The sequence below is a fragment of the Panthera uncia genome (genome assembly GCF_023721935.1).
Source record: "Panthera uncia isolate 11264 chromosome C1 unlocalized genomic scaffold, Puncia_PCG_1.0 HiC_scaffold_4, whole genome shotgun sequence".
In the NCBI taxonomy this organism is placed as follows: domain Eukaryota; kingdom Metazoa; phylum Chordata; class Mammalia; order Carnivora; family Felidae; genus Panthera; species Panthera uncia.
Window position 1 is genome coordinate 65721114 of NW_026057585.1, and position 19732 is coordinate 65740845.

The 19732-nt window shown below is 36.9% G+C and overlaps 2 protein-coding genes across 8 annotated transcripts in view; one reads left to right on the forward strand and one right to left on the reverse strand.

Moving 5' to 3' along the window:
- Positions 1-19732, forward strand: part of BEND5 (BEN domain containing 5) — a 1448520-nt gene that overhangs the window by 201438 nt on the left and 1227350 nt on the right. The window lies entirely within an intron of this gene.
- LOC125913468 (60S ribosomal protein L21-like) lies at positions 8377-8936 on the reverse strand. Its single transcript, XM_049618608.1, has one exon. It carries the CDS (start codon positions 8896-8898, stop codon positions 8416-8418), a length of 483 nt encoding a protein of 160 aa, XP_049474565.1. The 5' UTR covers positions 8899-8936; the 3' UTR covers positions 8377-8415.

Below are 19732 nucleotides of genomic sequence, written 5' to 3' on the forward strand. Positions count from 1 at the left end.
GAATTTTATAGTTTTGTGTTTTATATTTATGTATATAACCCATTTTTTGTTAATTTCGGTGAAGAGTGTAATGTCTTTGTCTAGAATGATTTTTTTGCCTGTGGATGTCTAGTTGTTCCAATACCCATTTGTTGAAAAGACTGCTGGAAAACACTGTTTTTTTTTTTCCCTTTGCTCCTTTGTCAAAGATTAGTTGCCCATAGGTCTATTTTCAGACTCCTTGATCTGTTGCATTGATCTGTTTGTCTACTCTTGTCAATAACACAATGTGTTGATTACTGTAGCTTTATAGTAAATTTTGAAGTCAAGTAATCTAAGTCTTCCAACTTTGTCCTTTTCTTTCAATTGTGTTGGCTATTCTGTGTCTTCTGCATCTCCATATAAACTTTAGAATAAGTTTGTTGGCAAACAGAAAGTAGCTTGCTGGGATTTTGACTAGGATTGCATTGAATCTATAGATTAATTTGAGAGGAACTATCATCTGGACAGTATTGTCTTCTCATCCATGAATATGAATATCTTTCCATTTATTTATTTATTTATTTGATTTCTTCCATTAAATAATTGTACACATTAAGGTTCATTATTTGACTTTAATTTTCCAGGTGGTTTGACAATCTTTTACCTTTAAAAATTGTTTTTTTCCATATAATATTTTGATACCTAGGTTAAGTCTCTGGAATGACTTACTTCAGTTTGTCAACTCGAGTTATCCTAGCATCACATATAAAGCATTGGGTTGCTAGTTTTAGAAAGAAGACAGCTTCGTGAGGTTGCTATGACACATAGCTTGTAATAAATACACTTGAACCCCTAGATTTGCATCAAAAGAGACAGCTTGTCCAGTTACCTGAAGTGACATTTACTAAAACTGTGACAGATTTTAAGACAAGAATCAAAGACTGTCTCCTACTAAAAGCAGTAAAGTGATCTTCAAAGTAAGGTATGTTAAAGAACATTCTAATGACCTAATGATGCATGGTTTCCCACCATGATGTGACCTTGGCTAGGCCACTTTCCCCTTTAGGGCCTTAGTTAATTTGTTAAAAGTGTATATAGCATTTCTGTTGTTCTAGTTCTGATATGTTATGATTCTATTTTGCAGACTCCTTTTTTTATTGTACTTTTTATTTTTCCTTTCTATATGGGGAGAAATGACAGCTTAGGTATGTATACAACCTGTTGAAAGTAATGACAATTCTTTTGACTTAATATATAGCATTTTGGGAAGAGTACACATAGCCCTACCACTTAATTCCAAGCTATGTGATGCAGGGTAAATTAAAAAAAAGTGTTTCGGGGCGCCTGGGTGGCGCAGTCGGTTAAGCGTCCGACTTCAGCCAGGTCACAATCTCGCAGTCCGTGAGTTCGAGCCCCGCGTCAGGCTCTGGGCTGATGGCTCGGAGCCTGGAGCCTGTTTCCGATTCTGTGTCTCCCTCTCTCTCTGCCCCTCCCCCGTTCATGCTCTGTCTCTCTCTGTCCCAAAAATAAATAGAAAACGTTGAAAAAAAAATTAAAAAAAAAAAAGTGTTTCACTTTTCTCATTAATAAAAGGTGGGTGATAATAGAACCAGCATCATTTGTTCTGTTGTAAAGATTGAATGCATGTGTGCATGTATGTGTGTATATTTATGTGATATAAATATATCACATAATAAGTGTTATATAACAGTGAGCTATTCCTAATTCTATTATTATGTGAAGTATGTTGGACCAAATGATGTGGGAAATGAAGAAGCACAGCTGCAAACAGTGCTGGCTCCTCCAAGATGAGGCTTTTGTGGCCCTGTAACTACCAGTCTTCATGTGGTTTTGGTGTATCAGAAGAACTGGTCTCTTCCACACAGGAAATCCCAGTCATGTTAGCTGTGAAGTCTTTGAACCCAGAGGTGCCACCTAATTCAAATAGCCTGTGACACTTACAGAAACAGGAGTAGATCATCTGACTTAAATTTCAGATTGTAAGGCTGTGCTACCTCTAGGGTACAGGCTGACCTGGGAGAAGTGATAGGATTGTTATGAGAAGGTTTCTGGTACTTTTTTGAGGCCTTTAAATCTCTGATTTAGAAGTACTTAGAAGAGCAGGAGGCAGGCGGCATGACCTGAATAGGCTGGGGACAACAAAGAATGAGGCAAGAGGTGAGGAAGGGATAAATGGATTTCTCTAGTGTATGCCCTTGAATGACACTTTGTGATGACAGGATTCCAGACATCTGGATTTTATGCCTACAGGCTAGGACTGATTGACAGGGATAGCCACGTTCTTTCAGTAGTTCTGGTTCATTTATCATGTATTAATAAGCATTGGCTGAGAGCCTGTAATGTGCCAGCATGTGCTAGGTTCTTCTGATGTTGTGGAAAAGAATCAGACATGATTCTTATGAGAGCTCACAGACATGTAAATGGATGATTAAAACACATGATAGAGGTAGGGACATAGTTCTAAGAGTTACAGCAGGAAACTAATTGGGGTGGGTTATTAACATTGAGAAAGGCTATCTAAAAGAGCTGACATTTCAGCTGAATATTTATGGAGATGTATAAAGTTTCCAGCTAACTCCAATACTTGAAGAATTCTAGGCAGATAGAGTAACATTGCAGAGATACAGGGCCAGAAGAAATTCTGCAACAAGGATTTTCACCTATGAAGAAGGATGGAAGAGTAGGGTGGAGGGTTTATTTCAAAATATATTTAAACTTAATCTTACTTTGACTTGTTTTTCTGCCAAGAATTTAAAAAATACACTTAATAAGTCTTATGCTTAATATATTGTGGCTATCTTTTTATAGCAATATTTATAAATCTCTTATTTTTAATCCTTTAATAAGTCTTATTGCAAATTAAAATGTTGCCATGCTTGCTTCACATAGTTTTTTGGGAATTCTCCATTTGTTATTAGTAATTTTACATCTCTTTCTTCCTTCCCAGAAGTAATAGTTTTCCTGAATTTTATCTTTGACATATTCATAACTCCTTTAACCTATTCTTACACGTTTGTAGTTATAAACAATTTATATCATTTTGTATATATCATTCTCCAGCTTGCATTTGCTCTTCAATTAGGTATATAAGTTTTGTTCCTGTTAAAACATGTAATTTTAGCTAATTTAACTATTGTATAGTATTCAATTGTGACTATTCTCTAATTTTTTTAATCTCCCAGTAGTGGATAATTTCTTTTCTAAAAAAATTTTTTTAATGTTGTTTTTTTTTTTTTGAAAGAGAGAGAGAGACAGAGCATGAGCAGGGGAGGGGCAGAGAGAGGGAGGCACAGAATCTGATGCGGGCTCCAGACTCTGAGCTGTCAGCGCAGAGCCGGACATGGGGCTGGAAACCCCAAACCGCGAGATCATGACCTGAGCTGAATTTGGACACTCAACCAACTGAGCCACCCAGGTGTCCCTCTTTTTTTTTTTTTAAGCGTGTTTATTTATTTATTTATTTTGCGAGACAGAGCACAAGTGGTGGAGGGGCAGAGAGAGAAGAAGAATCCCAAGCAGGATCTGGGCTGTCAGGCAGAGCCCAATGTGGGGCTCAAACTAATGAACTGTGAGATCATGACCTGAGCCCAAATCAAGAGTCAGCCACTTAACTGACTGAGCCACCCAGGTGCCCCAGATATATTTTTTTTTAATAATTCTACATGTGCCAAAATTTCCCATATGTCTAGAGATGCAATTGCTGAGTTAAAAGATAGCAACATCTTCTGTTTACTGCTAAAGCACTCACTTAGGTCATTGTAATATACTTGCTATCAGTTGTTTATGAGAGTTCTCATTTCTCTGCTATTTTTGTACTTAGTGTTGTCAGGTTTTTTATATTTTTGCCAATCTGATGCATATTATATGGTATATCATTGTGGTTTTCATTTTCAATTACATGTCTCCTTATGAACTCTCATATATTTATTGGTATTTCAGATTTCTTCTGTGAATTACCTTCTCATTTACACATTGCATTTAAAATTGTATTGTTAGACTTATTTTACTAATTCAAGGATTTCTTCAGATAGTCTTGATATTCTTCTATTTTACATTCTATATTTGTTTATGGCAAATACCTTTGAGCAAAAATTCAAAATGCTAATATAACCAGATTTATCTAGCCTTTTTTTGGATTTATGCTTTTCATGTCTTGTCAAATGAGTACTTTCCTAAATCAAGATTATGTTAATTTTGAAAATAAGTAAAGTTTTCTTTGTGTATTTTGTGCTTGAATTCACATGGAATTGATTTTTACATGTAGTATGAGGTAAGGATCTAATTTTCCCCAATATGCATAGTTAATTTTTCCAGCACTACTGAGTAAATAGTTCATCATTTCCCCTATTTTGTAATGCCATGTCTGTTACACATAAAGTTTCATATATGCCTTTCCATTTTGCATCTACTTTTTTTCTATTGTTTTATTTGACTGTCCCTGTGCAGTAATGCCTTAGTGTATGAATTACTGTATTCCTAAAATAATTCATAATAGCTATTATGTTGAGTCTTCCTACCTTATTCTTGAAAAAATGCTTTGGGTAAAATTATCCTGTTTTTCATCTATATTTTAATATTAATTTTGGGGTAAACTTTTTAAATTCTGGGGGAAAAACCTTTGCTGTAGTTCTGACTGTAGTAGCATTGACATTATAAATTATTTTGCATGTTGAGTTTTTCATTTTATAAATATAAGCATATCTTGTATGTGTTCTCCATTTCTTCAGGTCTTTTTATTTTTTATTTTATTTTTAAAATATAATTTATTGTAAAATTGGCTAACATACAGTGTGTACAGTGTGCTCTTGGTTTTGGGGGTAGATTCCTGTGGTTCATCTCTTACATACAACATCCAGTGTTCATCCTAACAAGGGCCCTCCTCAAAGCCCATTACCCATTCTCCCCACTTCCTTAATGCCCCTATCAACCCTCAGTTTGCTGTCTGTATTTAAGAGTCTCTTATGGTTTGCCTCTCTTTCTGTTTGAAACTATTTTTCCCCTTCCCTTCCCACATGGTCTTCTGTTAAGTTTCTCAAGTTCCACATATGAGTGAAAACATATGATATGTTCAGATCTTTTTAAAAAATGCTCTTTTTAATTTTATTCTAGAGGTTTCTCAATCTTTTGTTAGTATAATTTTAAAAAGTATTTTATAGTTTTTATTGCTATTCTCGATGAATACTTTTTTGGTGTATTTTTAACTTATTTTTACTAATGTATGGAAATGCTAATGAATTTTATATGTTGATGTTTTTTCATCTAGTAAACATGCCAAACAGCCTTACTAATTCTGATAATTATAGAATCTTACATATTTTCTATGTAAATAAAAAGGCTATATATTTGCAAATAAGGATAGCTTTGCCTCTTCTTTTCTAATTCTTGTGCTTTTTTTTCTTGTTTTACTGCATTGTCCATGATCTCAAGTGTCATGTTTAATAGAAGTGATATAAAAGTAATCCTTTATTTGTATGGGAATGAGTATTCTAAATCCTAAACTTATGTGTTTCAAAGATTATCCACTTGTGAGCTGCCTTCCTCACTGTTAGCTTTTTTCTTTTGTTTTTATTTGTTAGTATTTGTTTTTGTTTTTGTTTTTGTCTATAAAGTTAAATTTAGAGGGAAATAGTTTTGTTTAATTCCTTTTCTCCTGTGCTCACCCCGTCCTTTTTGCTTGCCTCTTTCTGATTTCACAGGATATCCAATTAAAACCAAAAATTATGATGGCATTTTGAGGCTTCTGTCTAGCACTGATACTGGAGTATCAAAGATCTGATCACCAAGGTAGAAGAAAACTGGTACTGTACAGGAGACTGCTTTTATCTTCTATTGAGACCTGAGGCAGTAGGTAGCAATAGTTCCTTAGCTTTCTTTCACATGTCACTGAACTCCATCCTACAGTCTGACTTAGACTGAAAGACTTAGTTTAGTCCATCACCCATGGTGAAACAATTTAATTGCTTTCACCACCATAAGAACAGTTAAAAGATGAACTGAGGTATATTAAAAATCATAAGGGTTGATTTGAGCAAAACTTCATTCTAACTGGGCAGTGCCAAACCAGAAGTAGTTAGAAGCACTCCATGGACAGGAGATAGGAGGAAGATTTTTATGGAGAACATGCGGAAACAAAGCAAGAAAATTATTTGATTGGCTATAGTCTAAGTGGGAAAGCCTAGTTGGCTGTTTGTGTTTGGTTTGTCCTCAAGTTTAGATTTATTAACCTTGATGCATTACAGTCATAGATTTTTACTTGCTTAAATAGGCTACTAAAGCATTAGAGCCACTGCAGTCTAACAGACCTCTTCCTTTAATTAATAGAACAAAACTGTCATCTTGCCCTATGTCTTAATCTGGAGCCCAGTAGGTTCATAGCTTCTACCTATATTCATTCTTGACTTCTTTCATTTCTGGTCCATGGAAATGTTCTTATTTTTTTAAACTTGGGTATATCTTTGTGGTTGTATATCTATAATTGCTATATATTTGGAGCAGAAAGAGTATATAAAATATGAAGATACTGAGTTATCCTGATCAGAAGTCAAAATATCTTTTTCCCCAAAATATCTTTTTTTAAACAATATAATATCCAGTATATTAATATCCCTCCAAATTTAATTTATTTGAAATTCAGATAATTTTAAAGAAGTGGAACAAGTGAAAAACACTGACGAACTAGTGTAAAGTGTTTGGAATAAAGTAAACTTTTTGGCAAGACTGGCTGGCTGGAGTTTGGGGAATATTGGACATATTGTGGTAGATGAGGCTAGAAATAAAGATAATGACAGGTTTGAGTATTTTGCTGAGTGAGCTATTGAGCACAGAATTAAAGAGGAGAGTGGTGTGGTTAGGTTTACATTTTAGAAAGATTACTCTGGCAGCAATATGGATGCTAGGTTAGTGGCATAGACCCAAGTAACAGGTAAAACAATTAGGTAAGAAATGAAGTCTTAACTAAAAGCAGTGCTATAAGGATGGAGAGTGATGTGGCTTTTCTTTTCTTCTGATCACATTTGACAAAATCAAGCTGTTTTCTGAGATTCTTCGTTAAACTTCACAGAGTAGTGGATTCTGGGAGGATTTTCCTATGCTGAGTGAGAGATAGAGCTAATTATGTACTCAAGAACAGCTATGTTTAGAAAAATAAAGATTATTTAAGAAAGAGTGAAAAAGGGAAATTAGAAATTTCTTTTGTAATAATTGATTTATGTTAGTTTAGCATTTTCTAGGATGAATGCCAGTATTTAAATAAGATTGGGGCATGAAAAGAAGCCCAAGCCTGTGTGAGTAGCATCTGAAATAAGACTGGGTTAGAAATCAGAGAACCAGAATTTGACTCCAACTTGATTTAATACAGTAATAGGCTGAAGTAAGTCATTTCCCATTTGGACACTATCCAATTTTCCTTTTATATAGAATGAACTCTAAGGTTTCTTATAAAATTTTTAATGTTTATTTATTTTTGAGAGAGAGACAGAGACAGAGACAGAGTGTGAGCAGAGTAGGGGCAGAGAGAGAGAGACACAGCATCGGAGTCAGGCTCCAGGCTCTGAGCTGTCAGCCCAGAGCCCAATGTGGGGCTCGAACTCACGAACTGTGAGATCATGACCTGAGCTGAAGTTGGATGCTCAACCAACTGAGCCACCCAGGTGCTCCTAAGGTTTTTTCTAATACTCATCAGATCAAAAGTCTCTATTAAGTGTGTAGTCAAGGGGAAATAATTCTAAAATGTTGGTTCGCTCCTGTTATCTTTGCCTATTGATAAATCTTTTAAATGAGATTAATATTTAAATCTATAGACTTTGAGTAAAGCAGATTATACTCTATCATGTGAGTAGACTTTATTCAACCAGTTGAAGGTTTTAAGAACAAAAGGACTGACTCCTCTGAAGAAGAAGGAACTTTGCCTATAGTCTTACTTTGAAGTCAAGTTGTAAGATTACCTGTTTACTGAGTTTTCAAGCCCGATGATCTACCCTGTAGATTTTGGATTTGCCAACCTCCACAGTCTTGTGAGCCAGTTCATTAAAATCTCTCTCTCTTTCTTTCTTTCTTTCTTTCTTTCTTTCTTTTTTTTTTTTTCATATTTTAACGTTTATTTTTGAGACTCTAGAGAGAGCACAAGCAGGGGAGGGCAGAGGGAGAGGGAGACACAGAATCCAAAGCAGGATCCAGGCTCTGAGCTGTCAGCACAGAGCCTGACACGGGGCTCAAACTCATGGACTGCAAGATCATGACCTGACCCAAAGTTGGATGCTTAACTGAGTCATCCACATGCCTCAAAACCCACAAAATTTGAGTAAAGCCATCCCCCAGTGAATTCGGATATAAAGTTTGCTTTAAATACTTCTTTGGGGAAGACAATACCACGCTGCTACTCAATTAAAAGAAACATTTTTACAGTCTTGACGTCTTTTATTTTTTTTACATTTATCACGCCATGAATTCATAGGGAATGGGTTCCAACAGCTCAGGCTCCTTTCCATTGGTTCTCACAAAGTGTGCTTCTCTGGGTGGGGCAGGCTGGCGCTTCAGTTGAACCCAAGTACCTTTCTCCTTGGCTTCCTTCTTTTTCTGATAATTTTCCTTCACACGCTTCAGGAAGCTGTCTCGGCTCTTTGAGTGCTTAATGTGATTGATACGTACATTAATTCTCTTAGCAAGAATCTTGCCCTTAACTTGTTTGTTTACAACAATGCCAACAGCATGCTGGGTAACATTGTAGACTCTTCCAGTTTTGCCGTGGTAACATTTGTGGGGCATTCCTTTTTGAACAGTGCCCATTCCCTTGATGTCCACAATATCACCTTTCTTGTAGATTCTTATGTATGTTACCAAAGGAACAACTCCATGTTTTCTAAAAGCCCTAGAGAACATATAGCGAGTACCTCTCCTCTTTCCCTTTGTGTTGGTCATTTTGGCGAATTACTGGAAGAAGGCGGTTCTGGCCGAAAGGAAGCTCTCTCTCTCTCTTTCTGTCTGTCTGTCTCTTTCTCTGTCTCACATACACACAGACCCTATTGATTTTGTTTCCCTGGAGAACCCTGACTAAACTATTATAGCTGGATTTTGAACCTTTCTAGATCAAAAATAAATGTTTTGTCATATTGGATACCTTGTGAAAATTATTTGCATCATCTGATTATGAAACATATGCCCTTATTTTAGGAACTATGGGAGATTTATCAATGAATAAGGTAGTATCTCTGTCCTCAGTGAGCTCACAATATAGTTGGGAAGACAAGGTTTAATATTGTGAAAAATTAAGTAATTACAGCTAAACTAAGGACAAAGAATATGAAAAAAATGATGAGGTCTATGGCTAGTTGACAAATATTAGTTTAGAGATTAAATGCTGTTAAGTACAGTTGATCATTGTGGGCTAGGAAAAGCTTAGGAAAGTAAGAAAGCCAACATTAATCAATTTTAACATGTACTTTCAGAGGATTCTGATACTTGGCTCTTGTGGGTTTAGGCATTGTTATCTAAACTATTTTTTTAGTCAGAATTTCTCAGAGGTAATAATTGTCCCATAGTTATACAACTTTAATAAGTAGAGTCTGAAAAATGTATCCCTATTTCCACTAGCCTATGCTGCAGAGATAATGTCATGGAGGTGGGACTCTAGTACCATCTTGAGATTTAGGTAGTCTGTTTGCAGTAGGACTCAGTTCTGGTTTCCTTTTCTTTAGAAGAGTTTGTGTAAAAGGAATGAGGAAAAAGTCCTTGACAAAAAGGTGGGAAGATAGCACATTAATTTATTCTTGAGTTATCAAATCCTTGAATAAACCTATAAAAGTATGCTGTAAAGTGAGTTTGACTAACTTATAGACATTGGATTTGGCCTCCAGCTCTGTCCATAGCTGACCTGCTCTCCACATTTTAAGTAGCATAATGGAGCACAGTATTTTCTTACTCTAGAAATATTTCTTCATTATTTATAGTGTGGGGGATTGTTCTTGATTCAATTTGTGGGAGTCTGCTGAACGTGATTATAACTTACAGATAATTTTTGTCTTATATATTCTTTGTTTTATCATCAATATGTTAAACACAAATTTTATGATCTCAGTTAAAGGCAATTAATATTGGAGCTGGAAAACTCCTTGGAAATACATCAGTTTGTCAGAACTGGCTTGGTTAAGGATAAAGCCCAAAGTATCTGATAAGAATTGATTTTCCTTTCTCTATAAGATATTTAAAGTCTTCATCAGCTATTGGTTCACCCAGACAGGTTGCAATTCATTCACTTGATTTTCAAAATATTCATAGTTAGCATATCACCAAAAATATGATTCCTCTACTTACCTTCCTAAGCAGTGTCAAGGTGCTAGTTGGGACTGAACTGAATACAAAAATTACAAATAAAAGAGCCCAAACAGTGGGATATAAAATACTATTAATGAAAGCCTTCTTGATAAAACAGGGATAAGGATACTTAGTTGGTCAATTAGGATAGATCTTGGCATAAGACCTTGAGAAACCAGAACTTTTATCCAAAGTGTGATCAGGGTACTGAGTCAGTAGGAGATCAGGACATTTGAAGAGTAGTTGAGGGAGTTGGAGGTGTTGAGTTTCAAGAAGAGACAATTTCACTTGAATATGATGATTATCATTAAGTATTTACAGTTCTTTCATGGAGAAAAGGAGTGAAATTTTTCTGCATGAATTCAGAAAGCCTAACTCAAATTAATGTATAGAGGCAAATTTCAGTCTAGGGTAAGTAATTTTGTAAATAAAAGTTGTTTAATAGACACAGCTTTCCAGGAATGCATTTATCTATAAGTGTTGATGGCATGCAAACAGAGATATTGAGGATACATTGGTCAATAAATACTGTGTGCCTGATAAAATTGAAGAATTCATTAATTGAATGAACAAGTCAAGAATTTACTGTGTGACACTGGATGACTATGTCTGAGTTGCTGTAGCAAGTATTATTGTACTGGTTGGAAGTTAAAGAGTTAACACTCTTTCTTCCTGAAATTCTATCAATATGATTACTTTTTTCGGCTTACTCTCCATCCTTTCTTGAGACTCTTTCATTTACTTCTTTTTAATTTTGTGATGTCTCATGTCTCTTTATAGTCATCCATAATCTGTAATTATCTTAAAAATTATAACATGCCATTATTTTTCCTGAAGAAAATGTATTTGATAAACTTTTACTGGCAATGTGGTGTAGCAGAAAAAAACATGGGCTTTGTAGTTAACCAAATTTGAGTTAAATCATCAGCTCCACCATGTAGAAGTTGTATAATCTTGACAAATTCCTTCATACCTTGGTGTTTCAGTTTTCTTATTTGAAAAAATCATTTACTCAAAAAGTGTTGTTGAACATATATTATACATCAGCTGGTATGTTAGTTATTGGGATATACCCATGAACAAAATAATGGTCTTGCCTTCATAAAACTTACGTTCTTTTAGAAGAGAAAGATAATAAATACTAGACAAAAAATAAGTCATTTAGCACATTAGAAGGTTATAGAAGCTATGGGGGAGAAAAGTAGGGCAGAGTAGTAAGAGTGGATGGTAATGGGATGGGGTGAAAGGCAGATTGAATGCTAAATAGGATGGCTGGGGAGCCCTTATAAGGTGAGATATGAGCAAAGGCTTAATGTAGATAGAGTTAGCTCTAAAGAATTTGGGAGAAGCAAAGCGAAGCATTAGAGTCTCAGAGGTGGGACTGTGCTTAAATAGTTCTAGGGTCAGTAAGCAGGCCTGTGTGACTGAAGCAAAGGAGTAAGGGAGAGTTTACAGTAGGAAATGAGTTCAGAGAGGTAGAAGTGAAGGTGTGGCAGATCATATGGTCTTTGCATATGTCATATGTAAGGATGTTGGCTTTTACCTTGAAGAAAATGGAGAACTAATGGAAGTTTTGAATGAAGGAGTCACCTGAGTGATCTTATATTTTGGAGTGTTTACTGGGGAAGGGCCTAAAGAGAGACAAGTGTAGAAGCAGAGATACGTATTAGGAGGCTGTTGCAGTAATCCATATTAGAGGTAATGGTGGCTTAAATTAGGTTGGTGGCAATGAAATTTGTGAGAAATGGTCTGGATATATTGAAATGGAAAAAAACCCTACTTTAAAAGGTTATTCTAAGAATTAAAGACTGAATGTGTAGTAAACACAAAGTGCCTGGTACCGTGCATAGTATATTATTATCAGTATGTTAGCTATTGTTATTAATAAGGCATGAAATACCATGTAGAATCTGATTTAGTCCTTCAACATAATTGACTTTATCCTTTTTTGGGGGGGTGGGTAGGAGGAGTACAATTAACATACAATATTATATTGGGTTCAGGTGTGCAAAATAGTGATTTTACATTTGTTCACATTGAGAAATGATCATAGTAAATCTAGTTACCATCAGTCATCATACAAAGCTAATACCATATTATTGACTGTATTCCACATGCCATAAATTACATCTCTCTAGCTTATTTATTTTATAACTGGAAGTTTGTACTTTTTGATCCTCTTCACCAATTTAATCCTCCCTCAAAGCAGTCAATAATCTGTTTACTCTGTTAATGAGTCTGGGTTTTGTTTTGGTTTGGTTTGTTTATTTTTAGATTCCATGTATAAGTGAAATCATGAGGTATTTGTATTTCTTTTAGCATAATGCCATCAAGGTCCATCCAGGTTGTTGCGAATAGCAACATTTCATTCAATTTTGTTACTGGTTATGTGTCTGTTCAAATTTTCTATTGCTTCCAATTTGTTGGTATATAATTGCTCATAATATTCTCTTTTTATTGTTTGTATTTCTGCAGTGTTGGTTGTGAGGTCTCCTCTTTCATTCATGATTTTATTCATTTGGGTCCTTTTTCTTTTGATCAATCTGGCTATCAATTTTGTTTATTTTCAGTTTTGTTGATAATCTGGTTTATCAATTTTGTTAATTCAAGGAAGCATCTCCTGGTTTCATTGATGTGTTCTACTGTGTTTTTTTTTTTTTTTTAATATCCGTGATTTCTGGTCTAATGTTTATTATGTCCCTTCTTCTGCTGATTTTGGGCTTTCTTTGTTGTTCTTTTTCCAGCTTTTTAAGGTGTAGGGTTAGGTTTTGTATCTGAAACCTTTCTTCCTTCTTTAGGAAGGCCTGGACTGCTATATACTTCCCTCTTATGACCGACTTTGCTGCATCCCAGAGGTTTTGGGTTGTCGTGTTTTCATTTTCATTGGTTTCCATGTACTTTTTAATTTCCTCTTCAACTTCTTGGTTAACGCATTCATGCTTTAGTAGGATGTTCTTTAATCTCCAAGTATCATGGTCTTTCCAAATTTTGTCTTATGGTTGATTTTGAGTTTCCTAGTGTTGTGGTCTGAAAATATTCAAGGTATGATATTGATCTTTTTGTACTTGTTGAGGGGTGATTTGTGACCCAGTATGTGATCTATTATGGAGAACATTCCATGTGCACTCAAGAAGAATGTGTATTCTTCTGCTTTAGCAAATGTTATGAATATATCTGGTAATTCCATCCGATACAGTGTGTCATTCAAAGCCATTGTTTTCTTGTTGATTTTCTGCTTACAACATCTGTCCAATGTTGTAAGTGAGATGTTGAATTCTCCTACTATTAGGGTATTATTGTCAATGACTTGCTTTATGTTGGTGATTAATTGATGTATATATTTGGGTGCTTCACTTCAGGGCATAAATATTTACAATTCTTAGATCTAATTGGTGGTCAGACTCCTTAATTATGATATAATGCCCTTCATCTCTTGTTACAGTCTTTATTTTAAAATCTAGTTTGTCTGAGATAAGTATGGCTAATCCGGCTTTCTTTTGATGACCATTAGCATGATAGATGGTTCTTGATCCCCTTACTTTCAATCTGAACGTGTCTTTAGGTCTAAAGTGTGTCTCTTGTCAACAGCATATATGTGGGTCTTATTTTCTTATCCATTCTGTTACCTCATGTCTTTTGATTGGAGTGTTTAGTCCATTGACATTTAGAATGAGCACTGAAAGGTATGAATTTAGTACCATTGTGTTACCTGTAGAGTTGGTGTTTCTGGTGATGTTCTCTGGTCCATTCTAGTCTTTGTTGCTTTTGGTCTTTTTGTGTTATTTTGTCTTTTCTCCATTCAGAGTCCCCATTAAAATTTCTTGCTGGGCTGGCTTAGTGGTCACAAGCTCCTTTCGTTTTTGTTTGGGAAACTCTTTATCTCTCCTTCCATTTAGAAAGGTAGTCTTGCTGGATAAAGAATTATTGGTTGCATATTTTTGTGATTCAGCACGTTGATTATATCCTGCCACTCCTTTCTTGTCTGCCAATTTTCTGTGGATAGGTCTGCTGCAAACCTGATCTGTTTTCTCTTATAGGTTAAGGACTTTTTTCTCTTTCTGCTTTCATAATTCTTTCCTTGTCAGTGTATTTGTGAATTTGACTATGATATGCCTTGGTGATGGTTGATTCTTATTGAATCTAATGGGAGTTCTCTGTGCTTCTTGGATTTTGAGGTCTGTGTTCTTCACCAGATTAGGAAAGGTTTCCACTATAATTTGCTTCCATAAAGCTTTTGTCCCTTTTTTCCTTCTTCATCTTTTAGGACTCCTATGATTCTGATGTTATTCCTTTGTAATGAGTCACTGAGTTTTTTATGTCTTGTATGTGCTTGGAGGGCATAGTTGGGTGGGGCTTGGTGTAATGACTTCACTCTCCACTAGGTGGCACTGCTTAACTTACTGGGGTGAATCAGTATGCTGGCATGCACCTGCATGGGAGCGGTGGAAATGACTTCACCCAGCTCCCTAGTCTCTTGCTCAGATATTTTGTGCACTCACTGTTTGGTGATAAAGTACCCACCCTTTGTCTCAGGCTTCTATCCATGTTCACCGCCTCTACCCTGTCCACGTTCAAGCCATCTGTCTGCCAGACAGCACCTCCCTCCAGAGTTTTATCTCAGATGGGGTTGTGTTTCAAAACTCCACACTTCAGAGACACCCTTCCCCCATCCCCTGATGCTTGGACATGTGCTGACTCTATGGGGGAGGGTCTAGCTGAGCAATGGCCGGGTGCTGGCTTGCCCCAGAGAACATTTGCGTGATCGCACAGTGGCAGAGGTTCAGAGATGATGGCAAATCTTAACACATACCCTGTGCCAGGTTTCACCTCACTCTTGTGTCTTTGTCCCACTACCAGCAAACATGGCTGCTCTCTGGGGTCCGCTGGAAGCTTTACCTGTGGGGAGGCCATATGGCCTCTACCAAATGCACTCTAAGCAGCAGAACTGCTTCTCCCTGTGAGACACACAGACTCCTCAGGCCCTGCTACCTGCTCCTGGGGATTCAACCTACTTCCTCACTAGAGTACCGTCAGGCACTGTGCTCTGGAACTTCAGACTCTGTGCTCCACTTTTTATAGAATCCTGATCATACTGAAACCCTCTCCTTTATTCCTGTCAATGTTTTTAGGGAACAGATTTATTGTTCAATTCCCTGCAGGTGTTTTTACTCTTTTTCTCTAGCCATTTTTGGGAGCGTGCTTTTCTTCCATGATCCTGATGTGCCATACTCTCCCCCTTTCTCTTTCTCTGTCCTCTCTCCCCATAAACAGCTGCCTACACTCTGTGACTTTTCTCTCCCCCAGTTCACCTCTCTGCATCACATAACTGGCAAGTCCTGTGGCTCAAGTTATGCAGATCATTGTGTTAATTTTCAGATCAATTTCCTAGGTGCTCAAAGTGGTTTGGTGCTGATCTAGCTGCATTTTGGGGACGAGAAATGGTCAGGGTCTCCATGATGCTGCGCCATCTTAACTGGTGTGATATGATATCTTATTGAGGTTTTGAGTTGAGTTTCCGTGATGATTACTGATGGTAAACATCTTCTCATGAGTCTGTTGACCATCTGTATGTTTTTACTGGAAAATTGTCTATTTAGATACCTGACCATTTTTTTTTTCTTTTCGAATTTTTATTGAAATTATAGTTAGTTAACATACATTCTAATATTGTTTTTGGGAGTAGAATTCAGTGATCCATCACTTACACATAACACCCAGTGTTCATCCCAGCCAGAGTGCTTAAAAATACCCATCATCTATCTAGCCCATCCCTCACCCACCTTACTCCTTCAAACCTTAGTTTGTTATCTATCTTTAAGAGTCTCTTATGGTTGGAGCTAGAGTGTATTATACTAAGTGATATAAGTCAGTCAGAGACAGACAAATACATATGATTTCACTCATGTGAAATTTAAGAAATAAAACAGATGAACATATGAGAGGGGGGAAAAGAGAGGGACCCCTGACTAGTTTTTAATCAGATTTTTTGTTTTCTGGTTGATAAGTTCTTTATATATTTTGGAAATTATCCTCTTGGGGCACCTGGGTGGCTTGCTCAGTAGGTTAAGTGTCGAAGTCTTCACTTTGGCTCAGATGATGATCTCAGGGTTTGTGAGTTTGAGCCTCGAGTTGAACTCTGTGCTGACAGTGTGGATCCTGCTTGGGATTCTCTGTCTCCATCTCTTTCTGGCCCGTACCCAGTTGTGCTCTCTCTCTTTATCTCTCTGTCAAAAATAAGTAAACATTAAAAAAATATTCTGTGATTATTATCCCCTGAGCAGATATATGATCTGCAAATATCTTCTTTCATTCAGTAGGCTTACTTTTCATTTTGTTGATAGTTTCTTTAACTGTCCATAATTTTTGCAGTTTCATGTAGTTCTACTTGTTTATTTTTGCTTTTGTTTCCCTTGCGTTTGGAGTCAGATTAAAAAAAATTTTAGTAAGATCATTGTCAAGGAACTTACTACTGGGGGTTTTACGGTTTTGGGTCTTAAAGTCATTATTCCATTTTGAGTTAATTTTTGAATATGGTATAAAATAGTGTTCTGGTTTTACTCTTTTCCATATGGTTGTACAATTTTTTCTAGCACTATTGAAGGGACTGTTCTTCCCCCATTGTATATTCCTGCCTCCTTAGTCATAAAACTAATTGAACATATATGTGTGGGTTTATTTCTGGGTTTTCAATTATATTCCATTGATTTATGTTACCTGTTTTTATGTAAATATCATAGTATTTTGGTTACTAGCACTTTGTAGTATAGTTTGAAATCAGGGAGCATGATACCTCTAGGTTTGCTCTTTGTAAATTGTTTTAGCTGTTCTGTGGTCTTTTGTGTTTCTGTATAAATTTCAGAAGTATTTTCTACCTTTGTGAAGTTGTTATTGGAATTTTGATAGGGATTGCATTGAATCTGTAGATGCTTTGGGTAGAATCAATATTTAATAATATTAATTTATCCAGTCCATGAACATCTTTATATTTATTTGTATCTTTATTTATATCCTTATATTTATTTGTGTCTTCTTCAGATTCTTTCAACAATATCTTAAAATTTCAGTGGTCTTTCACCTCCTTGGCTAAATTTATTCCTAGGTATCTTATTCTTTTTTGATGCAATTATAAATGGGTTTTAAAAAATTGTCTCTTGCTGATAGTTAATTATTAATATATAAAAATAGTATAATTTGGTGTAGGAGGAGCTAAGAGAGTGTTGCAGTAGGAGGACCCCTAGGCTTGCCTCATTCCTCAAACACAGCTAGATAACTCTCAAATCATTCTGAATATCCAAGAAATCAACATGAGGACTTGATAGAAATGCACATCTCTAGGGAGAAAAGAGGCCACATCAAGGAATGTAGGAAGTGTGGAGACATGGATTTAGGGAGAAATAGATCATGGGTGCTGTGGAGGGGAGGGAGCCCTGCTCCTAGAGTAAGATGAGAGAGGGTGGAATGCACAAGGATACAGCAAGGACAACCCTTCCCCAAAGCCAGTGGCTGGGAAAGTTAGATGGGCTGATTGTCGTGAATTTTTGCAATCAGTGGGGCTGAAAGACTGGAGTTTTAGAGGTCTGTGGGATTGGCTGGGATAGAGATCTCGGTGTGTTTCTCTATCCCTATAGGGAAGGCAGACAAGCAACCCTGGGAAAGATGGCACAATCAGAGGATTGCCTAAGGTGCACAGGGGGAGATTGTTGCCTCTTCTTGCAGCCCATCCATGAGAGGTGGCATTGCCTCTCCAGGGACAAAACAGCAGGCAGGTGCTATTTCACTCCCCTGACCCTCAGCATAGGCAGAGACACATTTGCTGAGGATGGCTAATCCAGACACTGACTGTGTACCTTCCTTTATTCCAAATCCCACACCCCTGCACTCTGTCATGACTGCCGTTCTTGGTCAAACCTGTATGAATCCCAGTGTGAGGAGACCCTTCCCCAGAAGACCAGGGTAGGTCCCCACCACTGCAGGTCCCTAATGTTTGGAGTTTTAAAAGTCAGCAGACTTGGCTGGGATAAAGCCCAAAGTGCCCTGTGGTGTTCCAGACAGTCAAGCAACCTAGAGATAGTGTGGAAACAACAATCTGAAAATGCTTGAGACAGATGAGGGGAAATTATTTGCTCTTCTGGGAGGGCTTCCCTGAGAGCAGCAAGCACAGACTTCCGTCTATAGGGACAAAGGAGCTGGCTGACACCATTTCCCACCCCCACCCTTCAGCATAAACCATTTGTAGTAAACAGCACAGTGCCAGCACTGGGAGTCTAACCTGCTTATACCAAGTCCTGCCCCTTGTGCTCTGCTCTTACCAAATTTTTTGGGCAAATGTGTGTGATGAACCGTGAAGTGGTCCTTTCCCCCAGATGATCAGTACAAACACCCATATGCATGTCTATTGACCATAGAGTTCTGCAAAGCTTCAGTTCTACTGGAAATATAATAGCATTAGGAATCATTTGACAAGGAGACAAGAACACCTATTTAGAACATGCCACACTCTGGCCAAGGTCCAAACACTGCCCACTGCAGACAAGGAGAACCTCTGCAGACAACTGATCTGAGGGAAAGAGCAGTCAAAGCACATCAGCAGAGTGCATGCAGCTCACACAATAGACACTTCCTGAAGCAGCAGTCCCCAGACCTTATAAGACTTATCCTTCATGAACCCATAACTCTCAGGAGCAGGAAACATAACAGGATTTTCTAATACAGAGAAGAAGACAGAGACCTACACAAGATGCCAAAATGAAGGAAATCATCCCCAGAGAAAGAACAAGATAAGGTCATGGCCAGGGATCTAATCAAAACAGATGAAAGTATTATGCATGATGCAGAATATTTTTAATAGAATAATTAGAATAATTACATTGTTTTAGGTTTATTTATTTATTTTGAAAGAGAGTGAGAGAGACAGAAGGAGGAGGAGAGAGAATCCCAAGCAGGCTTCACACCAGCAGTGCAGAGCCTGACATGGGGCTTGAACTCACGAACTGTGAGATCATGACTTGAACTGAAACCAAGAATTGGACGTTTAACCAATTGACCCACCCAGGTACCCCTGTATGATGCAGAATTTAAAGCAACAACAAAAATGATACTCACTGCTTCAGAAAAGAATGGAAAACTTCAGGGATACCATTATCACAGAGATAAAACAGCAAAAAATTCAGGCAGAAATGAAAAATTCAATAACTCATATTTAAAAAAGGCTGGATGTCATGACCACAAGGATGGAAGAAGCAGAAGAACAAATAAGTAATACAAAAGATAGGATTATGGAAAATAATGGAGCTGAACAAAATAGAGAAAGAAGAATGATGAATTACAAGAGTAGACTTAGGGAACTCAGTGACTCCATCAAATGTCATAACATTCATATAATAGGAGTCTCAGAAGAAGAGATAGAAAAGGGGGCAGAAAGATTATTTGAGGAAATAATAGC